The sequence below is a fragment of the Ambystoma mexicanum genome, chromosome 10 (genome assembly GCF_040938575.1).
Source record: "Ambystoma mexicanum isolate Mex_15411 chromosome 10, UKY_AmexF1_1, whole genome shotgun sequence".
NCBI lineage: Eukaryota > Metazoa > Chordata > Amphibia > Caudata > Ambystomatidae > Ambystoma > Ambystoma mexicanum.
Window position 1 is genome coordinate 260,056,103 of NC_090932.1, and position 25,818 is coordinate 260,081,920.

General features: G+C 43.0%; 1 protein-coding gene across 3 annotated transcripts in view; it reads left to right on the forward strand.

The window, feature by feature from the left end:
• LOC138491337 (natural cytotoxicity triggering receptor 3-like) overlaps positions 1–25,818 on the forward strand; it is a 169,581-nt gene that overhangs the window by 101,946 nt on the left and 41,817 nt on the right. For all 3 annotated transcript variants that reach the window (XM_069617814.1, XM_069617816.1, XM_069617815.1), the window contains one exon: positions 9,375–9,436. In XM_069617814.1, the coding sequence (XP_069473915.1) occupies positions 9,375–9,436 (62 nt within the window). The remainder of the gene's footprint in view (positions 1–9,374; positions 9,437–25,818) is intronic.

A 25,818-nucleotide genomic window follows, 5' to 3' on the forward strand; every position in this document is an offset into this window, starting at 1 on the left:
TGTTGATGTATTCCTTTTTTTGTTTGGATTATGCAAATTGCTAAAGAATTTCCAAATAATAACGTGTTAGTGCAGGGAACTGGGATTGAAGCAGCGAGCGCTGAGCTATCATATCAGCTATAGTAAAATGAGCAATTATTATGTAGTAGATACCATTAAACTGGTAACTGAGATTTAATAGCAGACCAGTTAAGTTCATCTGCAGGTCTGGTGCAAATTTGGCTGCATTTCAAGCCTGCGTGCCTCTACTTTCAGGCTTCAGAGGTTGGCAAAAAAGGGAAAGCAGCGCACTCACAGGACATCCCATACTCTGAGCACTTGTTACCTCATACATCCTGAACAGAATGCCAGGGAGATGGGAAAGATCGACCATTACAACAAAGCATTCATTGTGGCACAATGAAGACTAGTCAATGGCCACTTGATGTGCTATGGTCAAATATTTCTACACTGTACACAAGCTTTTAGGCACAAGGATTTTGTCAAGTGACCGAGGACAACGAGATGGAATGTCTTGTGATGATCGTAACAGAGACACAACATCAAAATAAACATGCTATTACTGCAACTTGCGAAAAGCAAAATACATAGTGCGAAAAGGATGCTTATTCTATTGGAACGCCAGTGGTGGGCCGTTCCAATCCACAGGTTTCCTAGCTCCTGCATGAAAACATTGCTTCTTGACATCTGTTCTGAATTTGCTTTCTTTCATTTCCATTTATGCTCCTTATCAGACCCAGCTTCTGTGCTTGTCTGAAATCTGTAAGTCAGACTGGCGTTGTCTCTGCCAATAGAGCTTTCGCGCTCCTTAGATTAACAAGATAGTATGGTTTACTCTATGTAGATATGTAATTTCTAAACTACTTTTAGTTAAATGTTAATGCGCCAGTCTTTACGCTGAATTGTTCCCTCTCTCTTGCAGAACAGCAGCAGCCTTCTGTCCAATAGTAATAGCAGTTCTTAATGGCTATTATCTGGGAAATTGTGATGGGGTGAGCTGTGAACGCAGCAAAGGGCATGTTTATCAACTAAATATTTAAAAGTGAGCAGAATGCTCAATGCTTACAGAATAATGCTCGCACCATAAAGCCTTTCTTTTTTTCTAGATATGGGGCAGCATTCAGAGTCTGTTATGAACACATTGAGTAGTAAACCAACATTTGGGGCACTTGAAGCTAGAGACACAAACCTTTCCTGGAACAAGTGACCCTTGCACTGCACACCATCGTCACTTGCGCTAGCAAGCATTGCAGGACATTCACAGCGGAGATGAAAATGTGAGCATTTGTAATTTACACATTCACATCTGCTTTGTGAAAACATTATACACAGTAGGTAAATGATACTGAATGTGGAGGGAAATGCATACTCCTATTCATTTTCTGTGTGTATGTCCGGAACAGTTATGGGGGAGTATGCAACACACACGCAGATCTTTCTAATCCTTCTATGCTTTCTTTCCGGCTTGGTTCAGCACAGCAGTGGTCTTTACGGCTGCTGTATGGTACGCATTTGCAACCTTTAGTTTGTGGTACAAATATATGTTCCTTATTTTTAAAGGCAGATCCTTGTGTAGTGCCCTTTAGTACCCTGGGCCCAATGGACCCAGCCCTGGTATTGCACAGTCCTTTGAAACGTATAAAACACTGAGGGGGAATGGGAGAGATTTCACAACATGTCCTGTGTAGATACAAAGGAGACAATACTTGTTAGCAATCAATGGCAAGTCCCGAACCGTCAAAGCATTCTACATATTGCGCAATAGCCAAGTTGACTGTGCACATTTTATGGACCACTGAAGGATGAAAGGCTGAGCCGTTCGGTGACATATATGCATCAGGAAATGCCAGGTGCTTTAAAGCAAGCCAACATCACAAAGTTCCCAAATTAAAAGCACCTTCTCACCGTCCTACTCTTAACAGCACTTACCACAGAGAAGTCGATCGATCATCTAGCATGACTGGCTGCTGATCACTGACACCTCGTCTCATCCCACACGAAAGTTACACAACCGGCCTCTCTACCTCAGCAGGAAGGTCCCACCTCGTTAGGCAAGTCCATCCCAGTGGGCACCCTCCCTTAGCCAGAGATGGACCCCTGGAGAGTGGGAGGGCACCAGAGTCCGAATGTGGCACGTGCACAGCACAGCAGGCCGATGCATGTGCCGATGCAGGGGATAAACAGGAGGGCGGGGATCCGGCTGCCCGGGCTCAGTTTGCAGTGCGGGCTGTGTGTCCAAATCAGAATCAATGATCTTGTCTGTGACAGCCTCCAGGCTCCTCCCAACAGCCTGCCCTGCTGCCCTGGTCCTTCAAGGGCAGACGAGCAGTTGCAGCCTGCAGGATGTTACTTTTTTACAAAACACTGGGAGCAGGCCGGGCTGAGGCCATCCCAGCTATCTGTTTGCGACTCTCTCCTTTCTGCTCGCTATGGAAAACACTCTTCTAGTTTATACTTTTGACACAGGGGATCACACATTACTTCTTCTTTCTCTCTCTTCCTTTGGCTTTTCTGGCTCTTTAATGTCATGGTTTCAATCCTATTTTGCTAATCGTACCTACTCAGTATCCTGGGCTGGTGTTAATTCGGATTCCTCTCCTCTTCTACACGGTGTTCCATAAGGGTTTTCTTCTTTCACATCTGATATACATTTGTCTTTCTGCGATCAGAACTTGGATGTCGGACCATTTTCTCGTCCTTAATCCATCTAAGACTGAAGTTCTCTTTTTTCCCACCAATACCATCCCCCCTCCTGTTTCCCCTCCTTTGTTCTTTTTTCCCCTTCGCATCTGCCCTTTTCTCTGACTGCCGACAACCTTGGTCTTCATCTTGATATTAATCTTTCCTTTGCCATCATATATCAATTGCATCTTGTTCCTGCTGCTTTCATCTTTTTAACATCTGGAAAGTTAGACATCTTCTTACCTTCAGTGCTACTAAGCTTCTAATTTCTTCCTTAATTTTCTCTCGATAATTCTACTGTTCTGTTTTTCTTTTTGGTCTTCCCGCCTCGCATCTAGCTCTCATAAAATCTATTATCAATTCCTTATCCATCTCTTGTATTCCATACCTTTTTTGACTCCATTTCCACTTCTTTGGCCTCTCTCCAATGTCTACCTTTTCACTCTCAGCCTAAATTCAATTTTCTCTGCATCGTGTTTAAATCTCTTTATGGACTTGCTCCTATCTACCTTGCCTCCTTTGTTTCCTTCTATGTCCCCTCCCGTACTCATCATTCCCAAACCCACTTTCTTTTAACTGTTCCACACCTCCCCTGCACTTCCTCTCGTTTCAGTTCTTTTTCTCTTCTGGCTCCTCTTTACTGGAATGTTCTCCCTCTTTCCCTCTGGTCTATTCATTCTTACTCCACCTTCTGTTCTGCCCAAAAGACCGTCTTACTTCTGCTTTAATTGTACTGTGAGTTCTACTGTAATCTATATTATTTTTCTGTATCAATCTGCTTTTTATTGTACTGTAAAATTGTACTGTAAAATACTACTCCCAGTATTTCGACACATCTATTTCAGGGTAAACATAATATGCAACTGCAAAAACCCACCTCAATAAATCAGGTGAAAGTCCATGTTAGAATGACATACCCAGCCCAGAATTTCCAACCCATCTTTTCATACTCCCTAAACAAATTCACCTGTTGCACAACCATTATGATAGAACCCTGGGCTCCCAGAGTGCTCACTCATGTGCGGAACTAACGGTGCATTCGTTTCACAATAAACCACTGGAGTTTTAAATTAGGACTCCTTAACTTATCTAGTCGCGCATGTGGGGCCTTCGAGAGGAGGTGATCCGCAAGTGTGGTGTCACACCCTTTACGACAGTTCCCAGCCGTAGCTCCACATGTTAAAGTAATTCACATTAGTCTTCTCAAATCTTTAGATGGTTAAGCAAAACCATATTTATGAATTTGCCTGCAAGACAAACTGACAGCACCCTAGCCATTAACCTGTTCCCTCCCGAGTAACCTGGTCTGCCCTCCAGATCCATCATTTTTAGAACATTCTAGCCTCATGACTGTTGAACATATCAGAACCCTCACACCAGGTTTTCCAGCACCCTCTTCATACCTCCCGTCAAAACAAAGGAAACTATTAATTGCGATACATAGTCCATAAACAGTGTTGAAGTGGAACTATACCACCTGATGAGGTCCTTCCCGTCCCCCTCAGGGGAGGGGCATGGGGCCTTAACCTGCATGTCGACTTCCATTTTCAATAAAAGTTTCATTGTCTTAACCAGCTTGTGCCGGCGGGATCCATTGGCCTCAGTTCAACTGCCCTGTTCCAGTGCCCCCAGATGCATAGAAAGCTCATAGTTAGTGGTTGTGGCACACAGGCACAGTTCAGTTCATGGTTAGTTAACGACAAACAATTTTTACACAGAGAAGTAAGGGACAGGGGGTTTCACCCAACCAATGTCTGCTAGAGAGTAAAGAGAAATACTAAACCCTAAGGACACAGCGGGAGATTACCAGGGGAACGATATATATATTTTCCTGAAATGAAATCTCCAGACTCCTCTTGTGATTCTTTTGCTCCACAATTGATTTATTTATTAACTTAACTAGATCCGCACTCTTTCATGAATGTTTCATTACTGTATCCCCATCTGTTACATAATCCTCCCTAAATTCTTCTTAGTGATGGCCATACAACATTTGAGATGTATGAAATTCGATGAAGCAACGCCCTTCGTCTATTGCAGATGCAAAACGTGTCTTTCAATGATCGATCGCCTGGTAGATACACCCACTGTCACATGTATCATCCTATGGTTGTGATGTAGAACTGGCAGAGAACTCATCTGCACATGGGAACGTGTTGCAACATGGGCGTGGTTGTGTAGCGACATTTGAAAATTCAACAAGTCGGTGTCTAGAAGGATGCCTTTCTGACATCAGTCCTAGTCTGTTTGGCGTGTAAACTAGGGTCCTTAGTGAAAGATCGCAAGACAGATGGATATATTTTCCATTTGATCTAAAAGGGAAAGGTGACAGAGGGTCATTCACCCCAAATGGTTTTTGCGCAAAAGGGGACAGACTCTGTTTGCATTTTCCTACAAAAATGTCACTTCCATGCAGTACTCACCATTTCAGCGACATAGTCAGAAGAAACGTGTAAAATCTTATGGTTACAGGTCAGCAGGTTCTTTTCATCTCTGCTTCAGAAAAAGTGTAATTTACAGTATCGAGAGGCACTCACAACAGATTCTTATGGAATATGTCTACTTTTATAATGAGCTTTAACAATAAAACACTTTTGGCTTAGATGAGTATGAATGTGTAATAATTAGGAACAGATTTACAGGAGCCCCCACATTTAAGGAGAAATAATGTGACATTTACAAATTCTACAAGAGAAACAGGCTAGTTGAGAACAATTTTTTATACAGCCATACTGGGATCAGAAGACCCAATGAGGGAGAAGAAAAATAAAATGTGTCTGAGAATAGCGTGGAAAAGGAATAAACCCCAAGGTAAAAAGGATTTTCCTAGTCAGCCTGATACAAGAAAGAATGGATGGGAGTCACAATTGAGGAACAACCACAAGTTCCACATGGGCATGTGTTGTGTTTCTTCCATTCTTTTGTAGAAAGACTCCCGGGAGTTTAGTTTAGTTTAGTTTATTATTTATAATGCGCACCAGACCCAGGAGCATCAGGGCGCAGCAGAACGGATATGTTAAACTTAGTTACATGGCCAACAGGCCTACATATAAAATAAACATCAGTATATGCAGAGTAAATTACATAATCACACGAGAATGCACTGAGATGACATGGGTACATGCAGTACAGGACAAAATAGGCAGTGGCATATCAATATATACAATGTAGGTTACATGGTTAGGTGGCATAGAATAAGGTAGACGCAGTACATTAGGAGAGGTGTCCAAGTGGACTGGTGCAAAGTAGGTGAATCCATAGGCAAAGGAAAGGAAGCAGAGCGTTGAGAGGGTGTTGGTCTGAGTTTATTTGTCATTTTCTTTTAGCCAGTTGGTCATAATCTGTCTGAATTTGGCATAAGGCTGGGGGGCTCTAATACCTTGTGAGTGAGTGACAGTTAAAGATTGAAGAAAGTGTCTTAGAAAGTGGCAGCAGCATAGAATGAAAAAGAAGGGACATTAGTGAATGGTCCCAAGTAAGTTAGTTTACTCAATGTCCTTTGTGAGTTCGAGTGTGATAAATGATTATTGTTTTAAGCGTACAAAAGGCTGACTGTTGTATATGGTTTTGTTTGTAGGAGCTGTGATCCAAAAGAGAAAAGGAGGGTTGTTGGATCTCTGTTCAAAAGGGTTGTGCTTGATACACGAAGTAGCGGCTTTTAATTTGTAACAGTCCTGATGAAGGCCTTATTAGAAAGTCTTAGCAGCGCTCAGTGTTCAATGAGCTGACCCCTAACTGAGAGGCCGAAACACACGTTTCACAAGTGTCAACATGCCTTTTGTTTGAATTACATTGCACTATCAATTAGAAAAGGTCTGAGATGAGAAAGACCAGGGCTAGGGAGTTTTCTGCCCCCTGTTTGGTTTTAGAAAAACAAGTTTGGCAAAATAAATTGTGGATGAGTTTGAACAATAGAAGAATGGCCAAGCCAATGCATAATTCTGGAAAAAAATGTCGAGACCAGTGCTTTGTGTCTTGAAGTTTAATTAATGTGCCAAGAAATAAGTAAAGTGAATCTAAGGAATGATGGCACACTTTACTAACCCCACCACTAAAGCATTAATGCAAGTATTGATTGTAGACTGCATTATGCGTGTATACACCAGTTTCAGTTTTTGGGAATGGTAAAAATTGTATGGAAGATAGATGTTTTTGTATATTTTTGATACTTGAATAACATTTATTTTTTTAATACGACAGGCTGAATTGTGCTCCAAACAAACAGATGAGTTTAGAGGTATGAGAATGGTTGAGAATGGAACAGAGGGCAAGCATTTTTGAGAAACTAGTGTCTCTTGTAGGAACTTTATTTGTGCATGTTATCTACATCGGGTAGAAAAGAGACATTTAACCGGTCCCCGTCTGTAATGATGATACTTTTATCAGGTGGCACAAAATTCTATTGGAATCAATTCATTTACTGCCAAGATGAAAATCTCATGCTGCCAGTAAACCTGGAAGATTTGCCAAGTGAATTGGAAAAGCAGGTGACCTGTTATGTCCGTTATCCTCCCCAAGACCACCTGCCAAATCGAGGAAAATACTGAGGATCCAGCAAAGTGGCGGTACAAGTTTATTCCCACTTTTACCAGAACCTTTTTGGATCTGCAGGGCTTTCAAAGTCTCACTTGAGAAAAGAGGTGTGAAATAAAAAAGTTCTCTCATGACGTTAGATGACAATATTCTGAGATTCCGTTTTCATACAACTGACATAATAGCATATAGGGCCTTAATGCAGAAAACCTTTGCAGTGCAAAGCTGTTTTGGGTGTGGGTTCATCACAAAACTCCAGTGCTGTTTCAACAACGTCGCCAAACAGATAGCGTATTTGTGCTTAGCTACCGGCATGTTTTGGAAAAAAGCAATCGGTCCGTGCAGAAATATTGAGATTTTAGCAGATGTTTCGTTAATCCACGGGTTGCAAGGGAGGTATTCTTTCATATGACCCATATACACACTATTTGTTCTTGTAACATCGACAATTCAAACACATAACACATCTGCACATCACCAGTAACACTACTATTGAATGCAGTAGCCACCTTCCCCTGACCAGAAGATCCGCAAGCAGAGAACTCATTCATGTTACATTGTAAAAGAACATGGAAAGATATTTCCTAGGTGGGATGTTAAGAGAAATAGCTCAGGAAAGATTAAGAAAATATACGGTCTGGAGGAAAAAAAACAGATGGTCAGTCAGTATATATAGGGATAACAAAAGAGAATGGTGGAAAAATAGGGAGCACAAATTGGGAAAAGAAAATTAAAAGAACATATACAGAAAAGATATTGAGGTAGTATGCAAACAATTCAAATTACGAAATATGATAGAGATGATAGACAATATCAATGGAAATGTAAAGAAAATGCAAAGAGGGTAAATAGGGTGCAAAACTGATCTAATGAAATTTGAGACAGGTTTAAAGAAAATTCCAGGGAAATGAAAGAGCAAAGGTACATGGAACAAATATAAAAGTGTGATATGAGCTTAAAAAAAGACAATGGGCCTGATTATGAGGTCAGCGGTAACCTGCCGGTGCTACCGGGGGGTTGCTGCTGACCTCGAAACACTGAATCTGCCGTCTGACTTCTGGGTGCCACTGGGGCATTATAAGTCCCGGCGGAGCGGGAAGTCAGGCGGGGGATTCGGTAAGTCCCCATTCCCATAGAGTACAATGGGGACTCGGAAGCACTGGCACCGTTAGTAACGGTGCTAGTGCTTCTATGACAACTCTGCCTACCGGAGCCATTGCGCCCGGCAGGGTCAGACCTTCCGGGTGCAGCAGCCCCGGCAGGCAGGCTTGTAGTGTGGCGGTCCGGAAACAAGGGTGCCAGTAAGGTTACTGGCACCCTTGTTTCCAGACCGCCACACTCCTAATGAGGCCCAATAAAAATGTTTAAACTCTTGAGTTGCTCTAGAACCTTCCACCCATGATCCTATTTTCATCCCTCTAAAATGTAATTTCAATAAGACAAGCTGAATGGAAATATATGCTTTATGATCAGTACTCAATAGTTTGCGTAAAAGAAATTCAGAATCAATGCCTTTATTTTAAAAGCAAAGATAGCATAGAAAAGATAGCTTAGATAGCATATGTGTGATTGGCACTGGCACGTTTGCCACAGAAGAAACTTGGTGATTAGTGTTTTCTTTTCACATCAATCTGCCATTTAACATCACAAGTCTTATGTAATAGTACCCATGGGCACACATACTTTTCTTGTAAACTTGGCAATTAAAACGCAAATACAAATCAAAAACATAAAAAGTCGAGCTCATTTGCTGAAGGCAATTACAGGTCAGATGAAAATAGTCAATGTAAATAAAAAAAAAGAAACACTGGAAAAACAAACAAGAATAATATCAATAATTAAAAAAGAAAAAAAGTGAAACATTTACTCAGAAAACCCCTGAAACACTACCCTCCTATTTCCATCTCACTAAAATCTAATTGGAATAACTGAATCTTAATGAAAATATATGTATCATAATCTCTATTTCAAGGTCACTTTCATTGAACAAGGTCATATAATATGTTTTTCAATGATCTTAAGCAATAGTTACCATAAATTAGATATGCCAGGCCTAATGCTGCATGTTTGAAGACAATCAGAATATACATTCCACTGTATTTAATTTTGACATTTTTTATGACGGTTGATATTTGTTTTCATTTTTTCCCACTTCTTAGGCGGGAATAAAGGAAGATCGCAAAAGCAACTTGAAATGCACACTGTATCCCAAATAAAAAATGTGAGTTAAAAGAAATTGTGAATAATGCCAGATGAATAGCTAATCATCCTGTTGAAATGACATTTAGTTTATTTTGTTTTGGAAATCATTGTTCAGACAGTGTTTGAAACTATTCATAATGCTTTTCCAGGATCATATGATTTAGGATGCATGTTACACTTGTTATTTACCCATCTGCCAGTTCTCACAATGCTCTGGAACTGTAGTCCAATAGGGTAAATGGATACAATCAGAATGGTCTCCGCTGTCATTACATAAGTGATAGATGAACTGTTAACTTATATGTTAATGAATACTCTAATTTTGGATTTCTCTCATGTGGTTGATGCTGAAGGTATCACCCAAAGGGTGTCAAAGCCATAGCTGACAGATATGGAATGAGGCATGCATTGGGTAGTGCACACATGTTTTTTCTATGTGCTGATCCATGGCATGCAAAGGCCCCTTCATGCTACTTTCAAACGCACCTAAAACACTTTGAGGCAAATCTTTTTCCAAACCAGTGAGAATAGTTGAGACTGAGACTGTACTCTAGGAAGTTACCTGATTACATGGATTTTCCCACAGATGCCTCATTCTGAAAAAAGATGTTCTACATTGAGTGGGAACCTCACAATTGACAGAGTGTTGCTGTGCGCTTTCTAGTTACATGTGGGAAACCTAAAGCCTGTCTGTGGAGATCAGTATTCTGATCCTTGTGCACAGGCTGGATTCCCTCAGATGGTGCATGTTTTTTATACCTTCAAAAAACAGATGCAGGCCGTACGAATTAATTATAATAACAACAGCCATGATTTTTTATAAAGCTGTCATTACAGAATTCCATTGTACATGTCCTAATGCGTGGCAAAGATCCATTTGGTTTGACTGTAAGAAGAGGTGGCAGGAGGTAGAACTTGAACACCAACCAAATTCCCTGGTGTGATACCGCTTTATGCAGGGAATAACAAGAACCTGGCATGAACATCATTACCCACAGAAGTGGTGTGCTGTCCAAACTAGATACCCCTTGTGATGAGGATGATGGTCCAAGGAGTTCAGTACTAAATAAACGTGAGAACAGTTCTAGACACAGTTTATCAGTTGATAGAAATATGTCAATGAACGCCCATACTGCTGGGTATGCTACTATATCTTGCATGCACCAAAAGCGGCTGCCAGGCTCCGGGTAGAATGACTCCAACCAAGTGAATGCAACAAAAGCCATGCTTGTTCTTAAGCTAGAGAAGTCACCCACTGTGTCTGTAGACTAAGCAAGGTAGTGGATTCCTTCAAACCCTTGATAGCAAACACGAAATAAGCCAGCCAGGTGGAAATAGTTTGGTGACAGACCTATCTTTGACAAGACAGGTTGAGAAACCCCAATATTACACAGAGGACGAGGAGCCATAAAACCCAGACTCAATAACAGAAGTAGACAAAATTATAGTAAAGAAATTGCTTTATTAACATCCAAAATAAAGCGGGGACAGCATAAAAGCATAAAGATCTTGTGGCTCTGAATAAGCTCATCAGAAAAAACAAGTGTTAAGGGTAACTTTCATCACCTCTGACATCTACTGTATAAAAACCTACGAGGTGAGGGGATTGGTTGGTAGAGATATCTAAATAAACACTGTATTGGGGCTACATTTATGATTGGTTAATACTTATCTACTGGCCCCTCCTGCGCCCACCTCTAAATTGATAATAGTAAAAATTCATCATCTCTATAATAAGTAATTGGTTGGTTTAATACGTACTGGGTGGCCTAGCGTTATGGATATCAATTGGTTGGCACTATACTGATCAACCTTGAGCAACTGACAGGTTGTGAAGACATGAGCGAGACAGTAGTAGGGGTGCACCAGGTTTGGAAATGTTTTCCCCTGCATTTACTGGGATTTTAGCTAATATTAGTGTGAGTTATCGTTTTCTCAACCAGTGCAGACTCTCTTGATGCATTCCTTATGGCGTCTTTAGACTCATAATTACTCTGCACCTGGCTTAAAATGGTCGGTTGTCCTTTTCCAGGTTTTAATTAAATGGTTAGTATTCTTCTGAAGTCTTGGGAATCGATATCTCATGCCTTTTATGCATGGCTCTGACCCTCCCTAATTTCTGAGTAACTATGGCTTAAGCAGGATCTACTGTCTGAGCTCTGCAAAAATCTGCATTTTGTTATTTCAGCATTTTGAATTCTCGTGAAACCTTGAGGCCTTTCATTTACTTAGAAGCGTAATGCAGCTTCCATTTTGGAAAAGATGGCTGCCCATTACTACTGCGTTTTTATGTTAATAAGCTACACTCACATGTTGTTTGTGTTGCATTTGGCATATATATATTGCTTATGTTAGTATTCTTGATGTATAAATGCACATTTGTCCTAATGCATTGTCTTCATGTTGAATGCATATGTGCTTTGTGTCTAGAGGATGCATATGTGTTGTTTCAATGTTGTTTCAATGTGACTTTGTTTATTTTCTCAATCTGTAGTTTACATCGTGTTCATATTCTGCTGTACCTGTCTGGAATATGGATTTTCCCACAGATGCCTCATTCTGAAAAAAGATGTTCTACATTGAGTGGGAACCTCACAATTGACAGAGTGTTGCTGTGCGCTTTCTAGTTACATGTGGGAAACCTAAAGCCTGTCTGTGGAGATCAGTATTCTGATCCTTGTGCACAGGCTGGATTCCCTCAGATGGTGCATGTTTTTTATACCTTCAAAAAACAGATGCAGGCCGTACGAATTAATTATAATAACAACAGCCATGATTTTTTATAAAGCTGTCATTACAGAATTCCATTGTACATGTCCTAATGCGTGGCAAAGATCCATTTGGTTTGACTGTAAGAAGAGGTGGCAGGAGGTAGAACTTGAACACCAACCAAATTCCCTGGTGTGATACCGCTTTATGCAGGGAATAACAAGAACCTGGCATGAACATCATTACCCACAGAAGTGGTGTGCTGTCCAAACTAGATACCCCTTGTGATGAGGATGATGGTCCAAGGAGTTCAGTACTAAATAAACGTGAGAACAGTTCTAGACACAGTTTATCAGTTGATAGAAATATGTCAATGAACGCCCATACTGCTGGGTATGCTACTATATCTTGCATGCACCAAAAGCGGCTGCCAGGCTCCGGGTAGAATGACTCCAACCAAGTGAATGCAACAAAAGCCATGCTTGTTCTTAAGCTAGAGAAGTCACCCACTGTGTCTGTAGACTAAGCAAGGTAGTGGATTCCTTCAAACCCTTGATAGCAAACACGAAATAAGCCAGCCAGGTGGAAATAGTTTGGTGACAGACCTATCTTTGACAAGACAGGTTGAGAAACCCCAATATTACACAGAGGACGAGGAGCCATAAAACCCAGACTCAATAACAGAAGTAGACAAAATTATAGTAAAGAAATTGCTTTATTAACATCCAAAATAAAGCGGGGACAGCATAAAAGCATAAAGATCTTGTGGCTCTGAATAAGCTCATCAGAAAAAACAAGTGTTAAGGGTAACTTTCATCACCTCTGACATCTACTGTATAAAAACCTACGAGGTAAGGGGATTGGTTGGTAGAGATATCTAAATAAACACTGTATTGGGGCTACATTTATGATTGGTTAATACTTATCTACTGGCCCCTCCTGCGCCCACCTCTAAATTGATAATAGTAAAAATTCATCATCTCTATAATAAGTAATTGGTTGGTTTAATACGTACTGGGTGGCCTAGCGTTATGGATATCAATTGGTTGGCACTATACTGATCAACCTTGAGCAACTGACAGGTTGTGAAGACATGAGCGAGACAGTAGTAGGGGTGCACCAGGTTTGGAAATGTTTTCCCCTGCATTTACTGGGATTTTAGCTAATATTAGTGTGAGTTATCGTTTTCTCAACCAGTGCAGACTCTCTTGATGCATTCCTTATGGCGTCTTTAGACTCATAATTACTCTGCACCTGGCTTAAAATGGTCCGTTGTCCTTTTCCAGGTTTTAATTAAATGGTTAGTATTCTTCTGAAGTCTTGGGAATCGATATCTCATGCCTTTTATGCATGGCTCTGACCCTCCCTAATTTCTGAGTAACTATGGCTTAAGCAGGATCTACTGTCTGAGCTCTGCAAAAATCTGCATTTTGTTATTTCAGCATTTTGAATTCTCGTGAAACCTTGAGGCCTTTCATTTACTTAGAAGCGTAATGCAGCTTCCATTTTGGAAAAGATGGCTGCCCATTACTACTGCGTTTTTATGTTAATAAGCTACACTCACATGTTGTTTGTGTTGCATTTGGCATATATATATTGCTTATGTTAGTATTCTTGATGTATAAATGCACATTTGTCCTAATGCATTGTCTTCATGTTGAATGCATATGTGCTTTGTGTCTAGAGGATGCATATGTGTTGTTTCAATGTTGTTTCAATGTGACTTTGTTTATTTTCTCAATCTGTAGTTTACATCGTGTTCATATTCTGCTGTACCTGTCTGGAATATGGGTGGCATGGCTGCCTTAGTGAGTAACGTTTCTCACCGGTGCGATATTGACTCTTGGGTGGGGTTGTAGCTATGCATTCCGTATTCATCTTTCCTCAACATTCCCCCCTCTGGTCGAGTCCTAAACCATACCCTTCTTTATGCCCTCCCCCGCAAAGTGCTTCTTGGGTATCCATACTTTGGTCAGCCCCTTCAGGGTGCCTATATGTCTGACATATTCATCCATGCAGGTCATATAGCAGCATTCCCCATTGGAATCACAATATACCAGTGCTCGGTGTAAATGTGCGGGTCCTGAGGAGAAGTAACCATTGATCCTGGAGTGGCGCAGTGCTTCCCATTGCCTTGGCACGAGGCAAGTCATTCATTTGCTTATATTCATGTATGTGAGCATTCCTCTTTATTACTATTTCAATTCCATCTGCTACTTTGGCAGCCTTTTTGCCACTGATTATTGCTATTTTTAGAACACAGAAATCTAATAGTATGAACTATTGCTATTAATATTTTTGAATGTATTAGCCAGCCAGGTAAGCATCCATGAGAACAGATAGCTGAACCACTCATCATTTTCAGGCTCATCCACCTCCTCCAGCATATTTGTGTGTAATTCCTTCAAGGTGGCAATGACCTCTGTGAGGGTTTCATTTTCCCCATTGTGGAAGGGTATGGACATGCAACAAGATGGCCCAATAGTTGCACACACGCCACTCTCCATGGCCATTATGAAATAAAGGACATACCTATTCTGTAGAGTCATGAGCCATTACTCTCTTAGATCCTCCTCCGGCATTAAAATATTGTTTACTCCCATCTGGTTATTTGCAACCATTTGGTATTCGCGTTGGCCTGAAACAAAGCAAAGAAAGACATAAAAAATGCTTTTGCCTTATTGAACAATTTGTATTCATCTGGTATGTCATCAAAGACCACTGGTGATTTCGCTGAGAAATAGTTTTCTCTTTTACTGCGTTTAAGGGAGAGGGACCTTTTGTTTCTCAAGTGTGTTTTAATTTGGGGGAAGTCGCCAATTTGAACTTAACTCTGGGATACTACTGGAGTGATGTACTTCTTACCACTATGGAGAACACTCCACCCCAATTTGGAGGCAGCTTCATACAGGTTCTTGAACCACAGGCCCAATGTTGGAACATTAATCCCGCCGTGCCTACCTTTATTGTTAGCACGTGCCACATTTAGATAGAATTGTGAATGTTAGAGAATGCCACACTTAGATAGAATTGTGAATGTTAGCAATTACCAATTAATTAGATGAAATTGTGAACATTAGCCTGCGCCGGACCCACACAGAATTGTGAATGGTAGCAAGTACAACATTTAGTTAGAATAGTGAACATTAACCTGCATCGCATCTGGATAGAATTGTGCATATTAGAGAATGCAACGCATAGATAGAATTGTGAACACTGGCCTGTGCCGCATCTAGACAGGATTGTGAATGTCGGCCAGTGCCAAATCTAGACAGAATTGTGAATGCCAGCCATTGCCACATCTAGACTACATTGGGAATATTACCAACGCCACATTTGGATGGAACTGTGAATGCTGGCTTGCTTCGCATCTAGACAGGATTTGAATGTGGGCCTGTGCCACATGTGGATATAATTGTGAATATTGGCATGCATCGTATGTGGACAGGATTGTGAGCCAGATCTACATAGAAATGCTGCGATATTCCCTCACCACATCTAGGCAGAACATGGAAATTTAACACATATCACTTCTATATAGCGAGGCCAATAACCAACCCACTAACAACTTCAGACCTCTACATAAACCTCTCAAACTCTAACCAAACACAACCACAACCCTAAAGCTCAACAAACCGCACAAAGTTCACTACAGTACAACAACAAAACAAACCACACATAACTTGGCACAATAGCACACAATGGCTACCGACTGGAAAGCACCCCCAAGCTCAACGAACGGTGTTAACCGAACTGAAGCTGCCAACAGCACATCACTGCTCTCTTGCACTTTTCCCGCTCGTCCCCACTAACTCAAACCCCCACACCTCTTCCTTTTCAGATCCACCAGAGTGCCAGGGGACCACTCTGGTGGTGATAGTGCGTGGTACAAATATCCTTTAACATTAACATAAACATTAATTCCATGTAAGTCTTTTGTTTTTTTGCTTCCTTTATTTTCCCCTACTTTTACTGCACCTGTATTTCTTATGCATAAAGAGGCATTCAAGGGGGGTTTTATATTGTTATAAGAGGCATGTGTTACTCTTCTACGTACTGTTAAGTGTCTTGCTTTGTTTCATGCCAATGTAGTTGCAAGGATGTTTACTTAGTTGTCTGCATATCTATATGGAAATCAATGTCTCTACTCTTCTTGCTGCTGATTGTTTCTCTTTATGGACCTTATCTGGACTCGCTTCACCTTCACGTTCTGGGTTGGCACGCAGGGGGGTCCATGTTTTTTTCAGTTTTGACATCACCGAGGTGTAGCTAGGCACGCCTTCCTTGGAGCTTCACTGCTGTCGGTGGGCCTGCGTCGTTCTTTACCCAAGTTAACATTCTAGTGTCTGTAGTCCATACTTTTATGCATTCTTCATTTACCTTGTGGTCAACCACTCGTAGTTGCTCTATGAGTACCTCTGCCTTACAACCAATCAGTACATTGGTCCAGCCTTCTGGGGTAAATATCTGCCCTTCTATTTGTAACTAGCCCCTTTCCCAACATCTAGCTATTTCTCTTCCTCGTTTATCAACATAATTTAAAAATGTGTGGTCTTCTTTCATAATTTCTCCTCTTCTCGGTCCTGATAATGTATAATGTATTACCTTGTGTTGTGTTTTACCATGTCCCATCATTGACACCTCTTTCCGCAGGGAACCTTCTTTTATTATCCATTGCATGAAGGCCTTTCTACCCTGAAATTACTCTCTTGTCATACATATTGCAAGATGTGTCAGGCAGTGTGCTGTGCCTGCTGGTACTTCTGTCGCTATAAACACTCTGGAAGCGCTCATGGTGTAGTTGGCAAGAGAACCCACATAACAGCTCTCTTAAGACGTCTCTCTCCCTACTCTGCTCATGTGCTGACACCACAAATTATTAGTGAGCAACACCAGCAATATAGATGTCCACACTCCAACGTCATCTAACATACTTCATTTAATTCCCTTAATCTGTGTAGATACTTCAGGAAAGGGTTGTGTTACATTTCATCGGTCATTGTTTCATTCCTGTATACTGGTTGGGTTACATTATAATGGACCAACTCTCTCAATGCCATGAGAATAATAAAATAAGGGCTACAAAATGTAAAGAAATTATGCTATAAGCATGATTGCTAGAGTGTCTACCTTTTGAAAATAATTAGAGGTGCTATTTCTTCTAAGTACTAGAAGTGAATATTTAACAGTATTGAAAAATCCCATTATTTACCAAAGGAAAGTTCTTTTCAGTTTCTTCAAGCAATATATATTCACAGAAAGAATTGTGTCAATATTGAAAGAAAACCTCTTTCAAAGACAAAACATGCTTTTAAGTTGAATAATAACGCAACAAGGCTAATATTCCAAACTCCTAAAAAGGGGTAAATATTCATCAAATAAGATAAGGCTATGGGCCTCATTACAAGTGTGCCGGTCTGGAAACAACGTGCCCGTAATTCTGATTACCTACAAGCACTCTTTCCAGGCCACAAGACTACGAGAGGGAATGCCGGTAACAACGGTGCCCGTAACAGTGTACACTGTGCTACCGTTGCTATTAGCACAGTGAACCGAAACAGCGGTACCCTCCGAAAGCTGGAAACACTGGCACCCCGGAAATAAGGGTGCATTAAGACAGCGGTTTTCTCAGAAGCACTGGCACAAAAATGCCGGTTCAACTGGAAAAACCATGCTGGAAACACTGGCACTGCAGAGCAAGCAGTAAACAGGCCGAGACATGGAGGAACAGGCCACAGGTGCACCCAATGCACCCAGCTGCAGACTGCTGAAAAGGACCACAACCACACCACACAGACTTCCCAGCACAACCATGCTGCCTCCCGTAGCAGTGGTCATGGACCTGGAGCTACGGCATGCAGCAGTGCATCTTTATGAGCAGGAGCTGCAACAGTGGCAACAGGCTGACAGGCAGTGGACGAGGAGGAGGAGGATGAGAAGGAGAATGCAGATGTACAGTGGCATGCAAGTTGCACCCCAGAGGCGTGTACCCATACCCCACACAAGGGCCACAGCCTGGGTCCTGACTGACAGGCACATACACACAGTATACTGCCTGAACAGGGATACCACCCTGGAACTTGTGGCGCTCATCCATGATGACATCCAGAGCATAATAGGCATCTGGACTGCCAAACCCCACCCCTGTTGAAGGTGGCGTCAGTGCTGCACTTTCTTGCCATGGGCACATCCCAACACTCAGTCAGCGAACTGCATAGCATCTCGCAGCCAGCATTTTCAACTGTGCTGGTGGAGATCCTTGTGCGCCAAGTGTCCCAACACATCGCCCTACCAACCACACAGGCACAGGTCAATGCCACCAATGTCTGTTTCCATGCACTTACAGGCATGTATTGGGAGCAGTGGACTGCACACATATAGAGCTGGTGGATGCCCATACCACAGAGGAGATGTATAGAAACGGAAAGCTTCACCACTTATTGAATGTACAGGTTGTATGTGATGTGGACCTGACAATCGCCGACTGCTGCGCAGGCTTCCCGCGATCATCCCATCACTCCATGGTCCTCCGGAATAACACCCTGCCTGCGTACAAGGTGTTTTATTGCGGACGGCGGACCTGGCTATTGGGTGAGTAAAAGTATCAAAACACACCTCTTTGGATGTGCACCAGGGCATGGGGGGCGTTCACTGGCACCAGTGCATGGCCCACAGCCTCCATGCCAATGCTGGGACACAATCGGCATTCAAGATTGGGTGGCCACGGACCACTCTATCACAATCTAAGCACAGACAGATATGCATGTGCAATGCACTACAGGTACCAGCATGCATCGCTGCCATGTCACAATACACAGGATATCCTGACTCAGCCCCATCCACCACACCAACCCATCCTTGGGAGTCAGACCCTACACATTGCCTGACCAGCATTGCCTGTCACAGTGAGGATCAAGGCGAATGAGTCCCCGCAAATGCACAGACCCAGATGCATGTCACTCACTCACATCCCAATATGTATGCACTGCCCAGTCACCTCCGTCTAATGACCCTCCCTGTGTCACATTCCATACAGGTGATTCCGGTTATCCCCTACTATCATGGCTGATGCCCCCTGTGAGAGATCCCCAGACTCACCAGGAAATAGCATCAATCATGCTCACATCTGAACACGGTCGACAATTCAGCAGACCTCTGGACTGTTGAAGGCACATTTTCGCTGCCTTCACTGCTCTGGTGGGGCACTAACATACAGGCCAGTGAAGGTAGGGAAGATAGTCCTGGCCTGTGCCATGTTGCGCAATATGTGCATCAGGCGTAACATACCCCTGTTCCCGGACATGGACATACATCCAGCAGATGCTGATGATGATGGTGACGGGATGCACCTGTTGACATGCAACAACACCATCACAGGGATGTTAGGGATGGGTGTGCAGCCCGACAGTAACTCATTGAGGACTACTTCTGAGCATGCAGCAACTGCACACAACCCATGGCACACAGTGCATGTGATCCTGTGCAATAAAAAAGCACACCACTTCACAAATTGAATTTCCAGATGTGAATTCCTTTGCAGAACATGAGTATTTTGGAATTAACAAACATCAACAAATGTGTGGCCCACCACCCACTCCCCAACTAACCCAAACACACCATCCCCAGATAACCCTTCCAAACACACCCTCCCCAAACACCTCCTAGGTTGCAGTAGTGTCACAGAAAGTCTGTTACTGGGTTGCATTTGTGGCCTCTATCCACTGGACGTGCCCTTATTCAGTGACCGAGAGAGGCGCAGGGGTCAGCGCTTTCGGCTGCTTTGTTGGGTGCTGGCAGGCGTGGTGATTGTAAAGGGGGGTTTGGAATCAGCTTATCCCTGTGCTCTAGCGCCGCCTGCAAGGAAAGGGAGAGGGATTCTGCTAGTGCCGAGATTGCTTCGTTCCCCTCTCGGACCCTCTGCACAAGCAGGACCATTGCATATGAGGAGTGGTCGAGGGCATGGGCACAGTGTCGGCCGGTGGCCTGCATACTCTCCTGCATCGTCCTAGCCCGACATCGTCATCTGTCGAGGTGGCAACATATATTGGAGGCTGGTGAGGGGGAATGGGTGTCTTGGTGGCCCACTCTGCAGTGTGTCGGGGTGAGCCAGCTGTGCCTCCATGGGCGTTGCTGGTGCTGCTTCTGGGGCAGGTGGCTGTGCCTCCATGGGCATTGCTGGTGTTGCTGCCAGAGCAGTTGGCTGTGCCTCCATAGGTGCCAATGGTGCTGCTGCAGGGGCAGCCGGAATTCTCACAAGGCCTGTAGTTGCGTGGCCGGTGATGGTGTTGCCTGGGAAGCTGTGGTGTGGGGTGTGGCTCTCCTCCTTTGTGTGCGTGGCTGGGAAGTACTTGGTTCACCTTGCTCGCTGTCAGACGAGGTGCCTGTGGGAATGAGATGGCCATGTCTTTATTCACCTCTGTGACATCCAATGGCCTTGCTACATGCCGTTCATATATTGTGTGACCTGATGCCTGTGCATGGAGTTATGACGACAGGACAGATTTGATGCCTGCATGTATGTGAGTGTGTTATGGGGGCACAATGCTCATGGTGCATGCATGCCACCCTTCTCTGGTGTGTGCCTCATGTATGTGTTGCTTCTCTTGTTGTCACTTTGTGCATGTGTCCAGTACTCATGTGACCATATGTGTGTGTTGTTGTTTGGGGAGGCAATGTGCACCTGGGCAACGGCCATGGTTTATTGGCCATTCTATGGGTTGGATGTGGTTTGGTTGCATGCATTTTGGACATGTCTCCATGTAGTGTGCGCTGCATTTGCCTGACCACAATGTATGGTTATTTTGGTGTGGCACGTTGAACTCACTGCCCTCTCCATGCATCCCTGCCCTGGCCTCTGCTGCTCCCACCCCCTTGATCCCTTCGGGAGCAGCACACTGCTGCATTTGTCCTCCCATGGCATGATCTTTATTGGCGAGGCCGTCCCCCCTCCAGTGGCCAGGCATTACTTCGAGTGGGTTGACAGCAGGTTGCGGATCCTCAGGCAGGTATCATTGCACTGCTTATGGCAGTCTTTTTGTGTGCGTGGTACGGGACCCACGGCCAACACCTTCTGTGCCACCTCTTCCAAGAAGGCATTTTTATGGAGTTCGAAACTCAACCCATGATCGGTGACAAACAGTGCCCCGGCATGTTGCACTATGGTGTCCGTCAGCATGATGAGTTCTTGCTCAGAGAAGCTTGACTTCAGCTGGATGTCATGCCTGCTGTGAGGATGCCAGTTTCAATGTGTCCAGATGGTAACAGGAAGTATGTGATTTTATGTGGATTGTGCTTTTCAAAATGGCCACTGGCGGGCTTCCAGTTCCTGCAGTGACGTTGTTTCTGTTGCCAGTGTTTCCGATGCTGGTGCTTCCATGTGACACATGCCGGTGATGGTGCCACTGGCATTTTCTATGACCGTGCCACTGTTTTTTTTTCATAGTGACAGTGTTTCCGTCATGCTGGTCGCACCATTACCGGGACGCCAGACTGCGCGCTCCACGGGTTGTGATGTGCCAGTGATTCCATGGTTGTGGTTGCCGGAAACAGAGCCACTGGGTCCATGGAATCACTGGCACATTACTGGCAAACATGTAATGAGGTTCTATGAAAAATACAATTGTTATAGCAAGCATTTGTTACTCTTCTTTGTACTATTGTCACGCTTTGTTTTATGAAAATGTAGTTGCAAGAATGTTTACTTAGTTGTCTGCATATCTATAGGGAAATCAATGTTTCTACTCTTCTTGCTGCTGATTGTTTCTCATCATGGACCTTATCTGGACTCTTCCCGTTTCGTCTTCACCTTCACCCTCTGGGTTGGCAGGCGGGGGGTCCCGCCTTTTTCGATTTGGACGTCACAGAGGTGTAGCCAGGCATGCCTTCCTTGGTGCTTCACTGCTATCGGTGTACCTGCTTCTACTATGAAAGGTCCATTACAATGGAGCTTGTGGCACTGTCTATTGAAGTTATTGCAAAGCATAAAATCTGCAGGAAACACAACTAATGGCTTGAGCAAAGCTGCAGGATCAATGTTTTCATCCGCTTCATCTGTCTTCTTCCACTCCCCGTGCCACACTTGAAGCTGTCAAGACATAAACTGAACACTCTCCATCACAGCAGTCAAATAATCATGCATTTCTGTTCCCAACATGGCATCAGTATTAGGTGCATCAGTTTGAGCTTGAGTGGGAGGTACACATTCAGGATCCCATCACCAGCTCATGTGGAGTCAGGTGATGGTCAGAGCTGGGCTGATTACATAATGCAAACAGGGCTTAGGGAAGGCAATGGAACCATCCATTTTTCAGAGTCACCTTTAGTTTAGCAATTCGCTTCTTTAAGAGGCTGTTGAGATGCCTAGAAAAGCTGTTTGCTTGTGGTTGGTAAACAGACGAAAATGTGTGCCTAATACCCAACAAGAGAATAATTTGTTTGAATACTTAATTTACAAAATGCACTCCATTATCAGATCTGAGCCCTTCACACACTCCACATCTTGGGAATACCTCACATACAGGAAACTTTATAACGCATGTGGCATCTGGATGTGTGCATGAACCTGCTTCAATCCATCAGGAAAAGGGACTTATGACTTCTAGCATGTACCTGTAGTCATTACAATTTTGGACCATACCCACATAATTGACATGAAAATGCTGAAATGGTCCCGTAGAATGGGGTATTGCTCCTATCACTGTTCTCAAAGCGTGCCCAGCTGTGAATTGTTGACACATCAGACAGTTTACAATGAAATTTGACACATGTTTTGTCAAGTTTGGGACAAACCAGTCCTCCGAATTCAATACTGCATGGCATTCTCTTGATGTGCATGCTGGGTGGTGCAATTGGTATAGTGCTACTATGAGCAGCCAGAGAGGCATGAATGGTTTCCCGGTGCCGTCCTGCTGCCACATTGCATCTGTAGGGGACAATGAGCATCCCTTTTGTGTCTATAACGCTTGTTCTTCTTGTGGTGCTCTTGCCTGTAATTCAGTAATATGTACTATGGCTAGTCTATTACGACCCTCCTTCATTACCATGTTGTGTGCAGGTGTGTATTTGTACAGTGCTGTTACAATATCAGATATTTCAGAAAGTATGCTGCTCTTTTGGTTTCAAGGTCGGTGGCCTCGTTGCTCTGAAAAATCAAATCTGCACCTCTGGTGTGCGCTGCATACTTCAACACAGCCATGGCCGATGGGAGTTGGAGCGTGCCTATGAGACGGTCCAACTGGCATGCCGTCTGTGCCTAACAAGCCACACCTCTTCCAATGTGACAGTCCTGAGTGTACTGTTGACATCATGTAGGCGGAGTCAGAATACACCATTCCCATCACATATTCATACGCTACATGTGCCAAAATTAGCACTACCAATTCTGCTGCTTGTTTGGAGAAATGTGATGGCAATCTAACAGTTGTCACTGTCTCAAAGCTGTCATTCAGTTTTAGTTTTGCCACTGCCATCCAAGTATGACTTTCACCCGTGTCCTGGTCTATTGACAATGTGAAGGATCATTAAAAGAATCGTCCCCACTCCTAGGGCATTTTCTTAAACATTCATCATAGTATTCAGTGTGCTAAGTGTACTTAGTGCAATCATGCACATTGTCTCCTTCCTTCACTGGTTCTGCTATTAATCTGGCTGGGCTCACTACTCTGCATCTAACATTTTTGATCAATGGGCTTGATATAATCACCTCATAGCCAGAGGTTCTCTTTGTGGTCATTGTGCTTTTGGGCTTTTCGAGGATAGCAAACAAGTCATACTCAACATATAAGGTTACTGCGCAGCCCATAGTTAAGCTGGCAGATTTCTCAATTGTGAAGGCTGCTGCCGACCAATTCTTGTTCACATGGGTAATGGCCTCTCATTACCAGATTTAGGATCCCACTGTAAAATTCTAGTGGCTTGTGCCCCATTGTAGTTTTTTTGCAGCAAGGACAGCTGTCTTCACCACTCCATTTGAATGAGAAAATAGAAAGAATTGTTCATTGTAATCAGAGATCCCTAACCCAGGTGCTGTACTGAGCTTCAGTTTGTCAAAGGCATCTATCATCTAACCTGTCCGAACTATGTCCTTGTTTTCGTTCTGTGCCTCTTTTTGTCCTTTTAAAAGTAGCTTTACATATGTGCTGTAGTAAAAGACCTATGCCCTACAATAATTACAGAGGCCTAACTATTGCTGTAACCCTTTCACTGTGTCTGGTCTACATGATTGCTTTTGGTCTTTCACGTCTTACTTTCCTTGCTTCCTGTGATTTTAGCTGCCCTATGGAAAGGAGTTCTTCCTGTCAATATTGCATTTTATCTTTGTCACACTTGTACCCTATCTCTTCTAATACTGTCATCTACTGTACTGAGTCTTTCCTGAACCCTTCTTCTGTCTCGCTGCACACCAAAATGTCATCTACATATTTTATCACTGTACTGTCAAGTAGGACATTTGCCAAGTCCATCTGAAGCACTTTGTTGAAAACTGAAGGTGACTTGCAATACCCCCAAGGTAAATGATTATGTTTTAATTTTAGCCCGTGATAGGTAAACAATGCCAAATCCTAAGACTCTCCATGGAGTGGGATCGAAAAGAAAGCATTCTTTAAGTCAATCACTGTAAAATATTGAGCTTGGATGGAATGTTACATAATATTGTGGCTGGTTATGGACCCAATGAGAACTCTGCCTCAACAATATTGTTAAGGGGGCGTAAGTCCTGAATGAATCTCCATGAGCCCCCTGTCACTGGGTATACAGCTGTGTTACATGGGGATTTTGATGGCACAAATATCCCTTATTGTATTAGGGCAGCAATGGTGTCATAAATGCCTTCGTCTAATTCCTTTGATATTGTCTCACTCTCGGTAAAATAGCTCCTTGCTTCAATTTAATTTTGACTGCTCCTACTCCTTTCAATAGGCCAACGTCATATGTACTGCTGGTCCACGATATGCTTGCTACATGTGCCAAATCTTCCTGGGGAAAGGATGGCATCTTTTTTACCAGTGACATTCTCTAAGGTATATCTCCATTTTCAATTTTTAGCTGATATGTAAGACTTACATTAAACATCACTTCATCATCTGAGTCATCGTCTGTAAACATGACTTCATCTTTTAGGTCAGGCAGTTTGTCTACTTCGTCAAGAGCTATCACTGTTCTCCAGTTTATTCCTTCTTCATCAACTTTGTGCAAAATTACTCAGTCTTCCCTTACTATTATTGCTTCCAATTCCATGGTAATCACCTGTCCTTCCTCCTCATCCATGGGTACTTCTGGTCTGAACAACAATTGTGTGGGCAATCGTAGTAGGCTGTCCTGTATTCTTGGAAGCCATGCAAATAATATGTGTAATATATAAAGGAATTCCCATAAAGGAATTCTACGGGGTCTAATGATACACCCCTTTGTACTTTTTGACTGTAGAATGCTGTTATGAATTCTTGTGCATTTACAGAATGAATCCCTGGAGTGGAACATATTATCCTCTGATCAGTAAATGATATTGTCATGTTAAATTTGCTCATCAAACCTCTCCCTAATATGTTGACTGGTGTCTTACGGGAATAGGAATAAAATAGAGGCATGGACATGTCATGTTCCCCAATAGTAACAGGCAATGAGTCTGTAAAAGGAACCGTGGTTGTTGCCCCAGAAAATCCCTATGTGTTTATGGCGATGCATGACATTGGT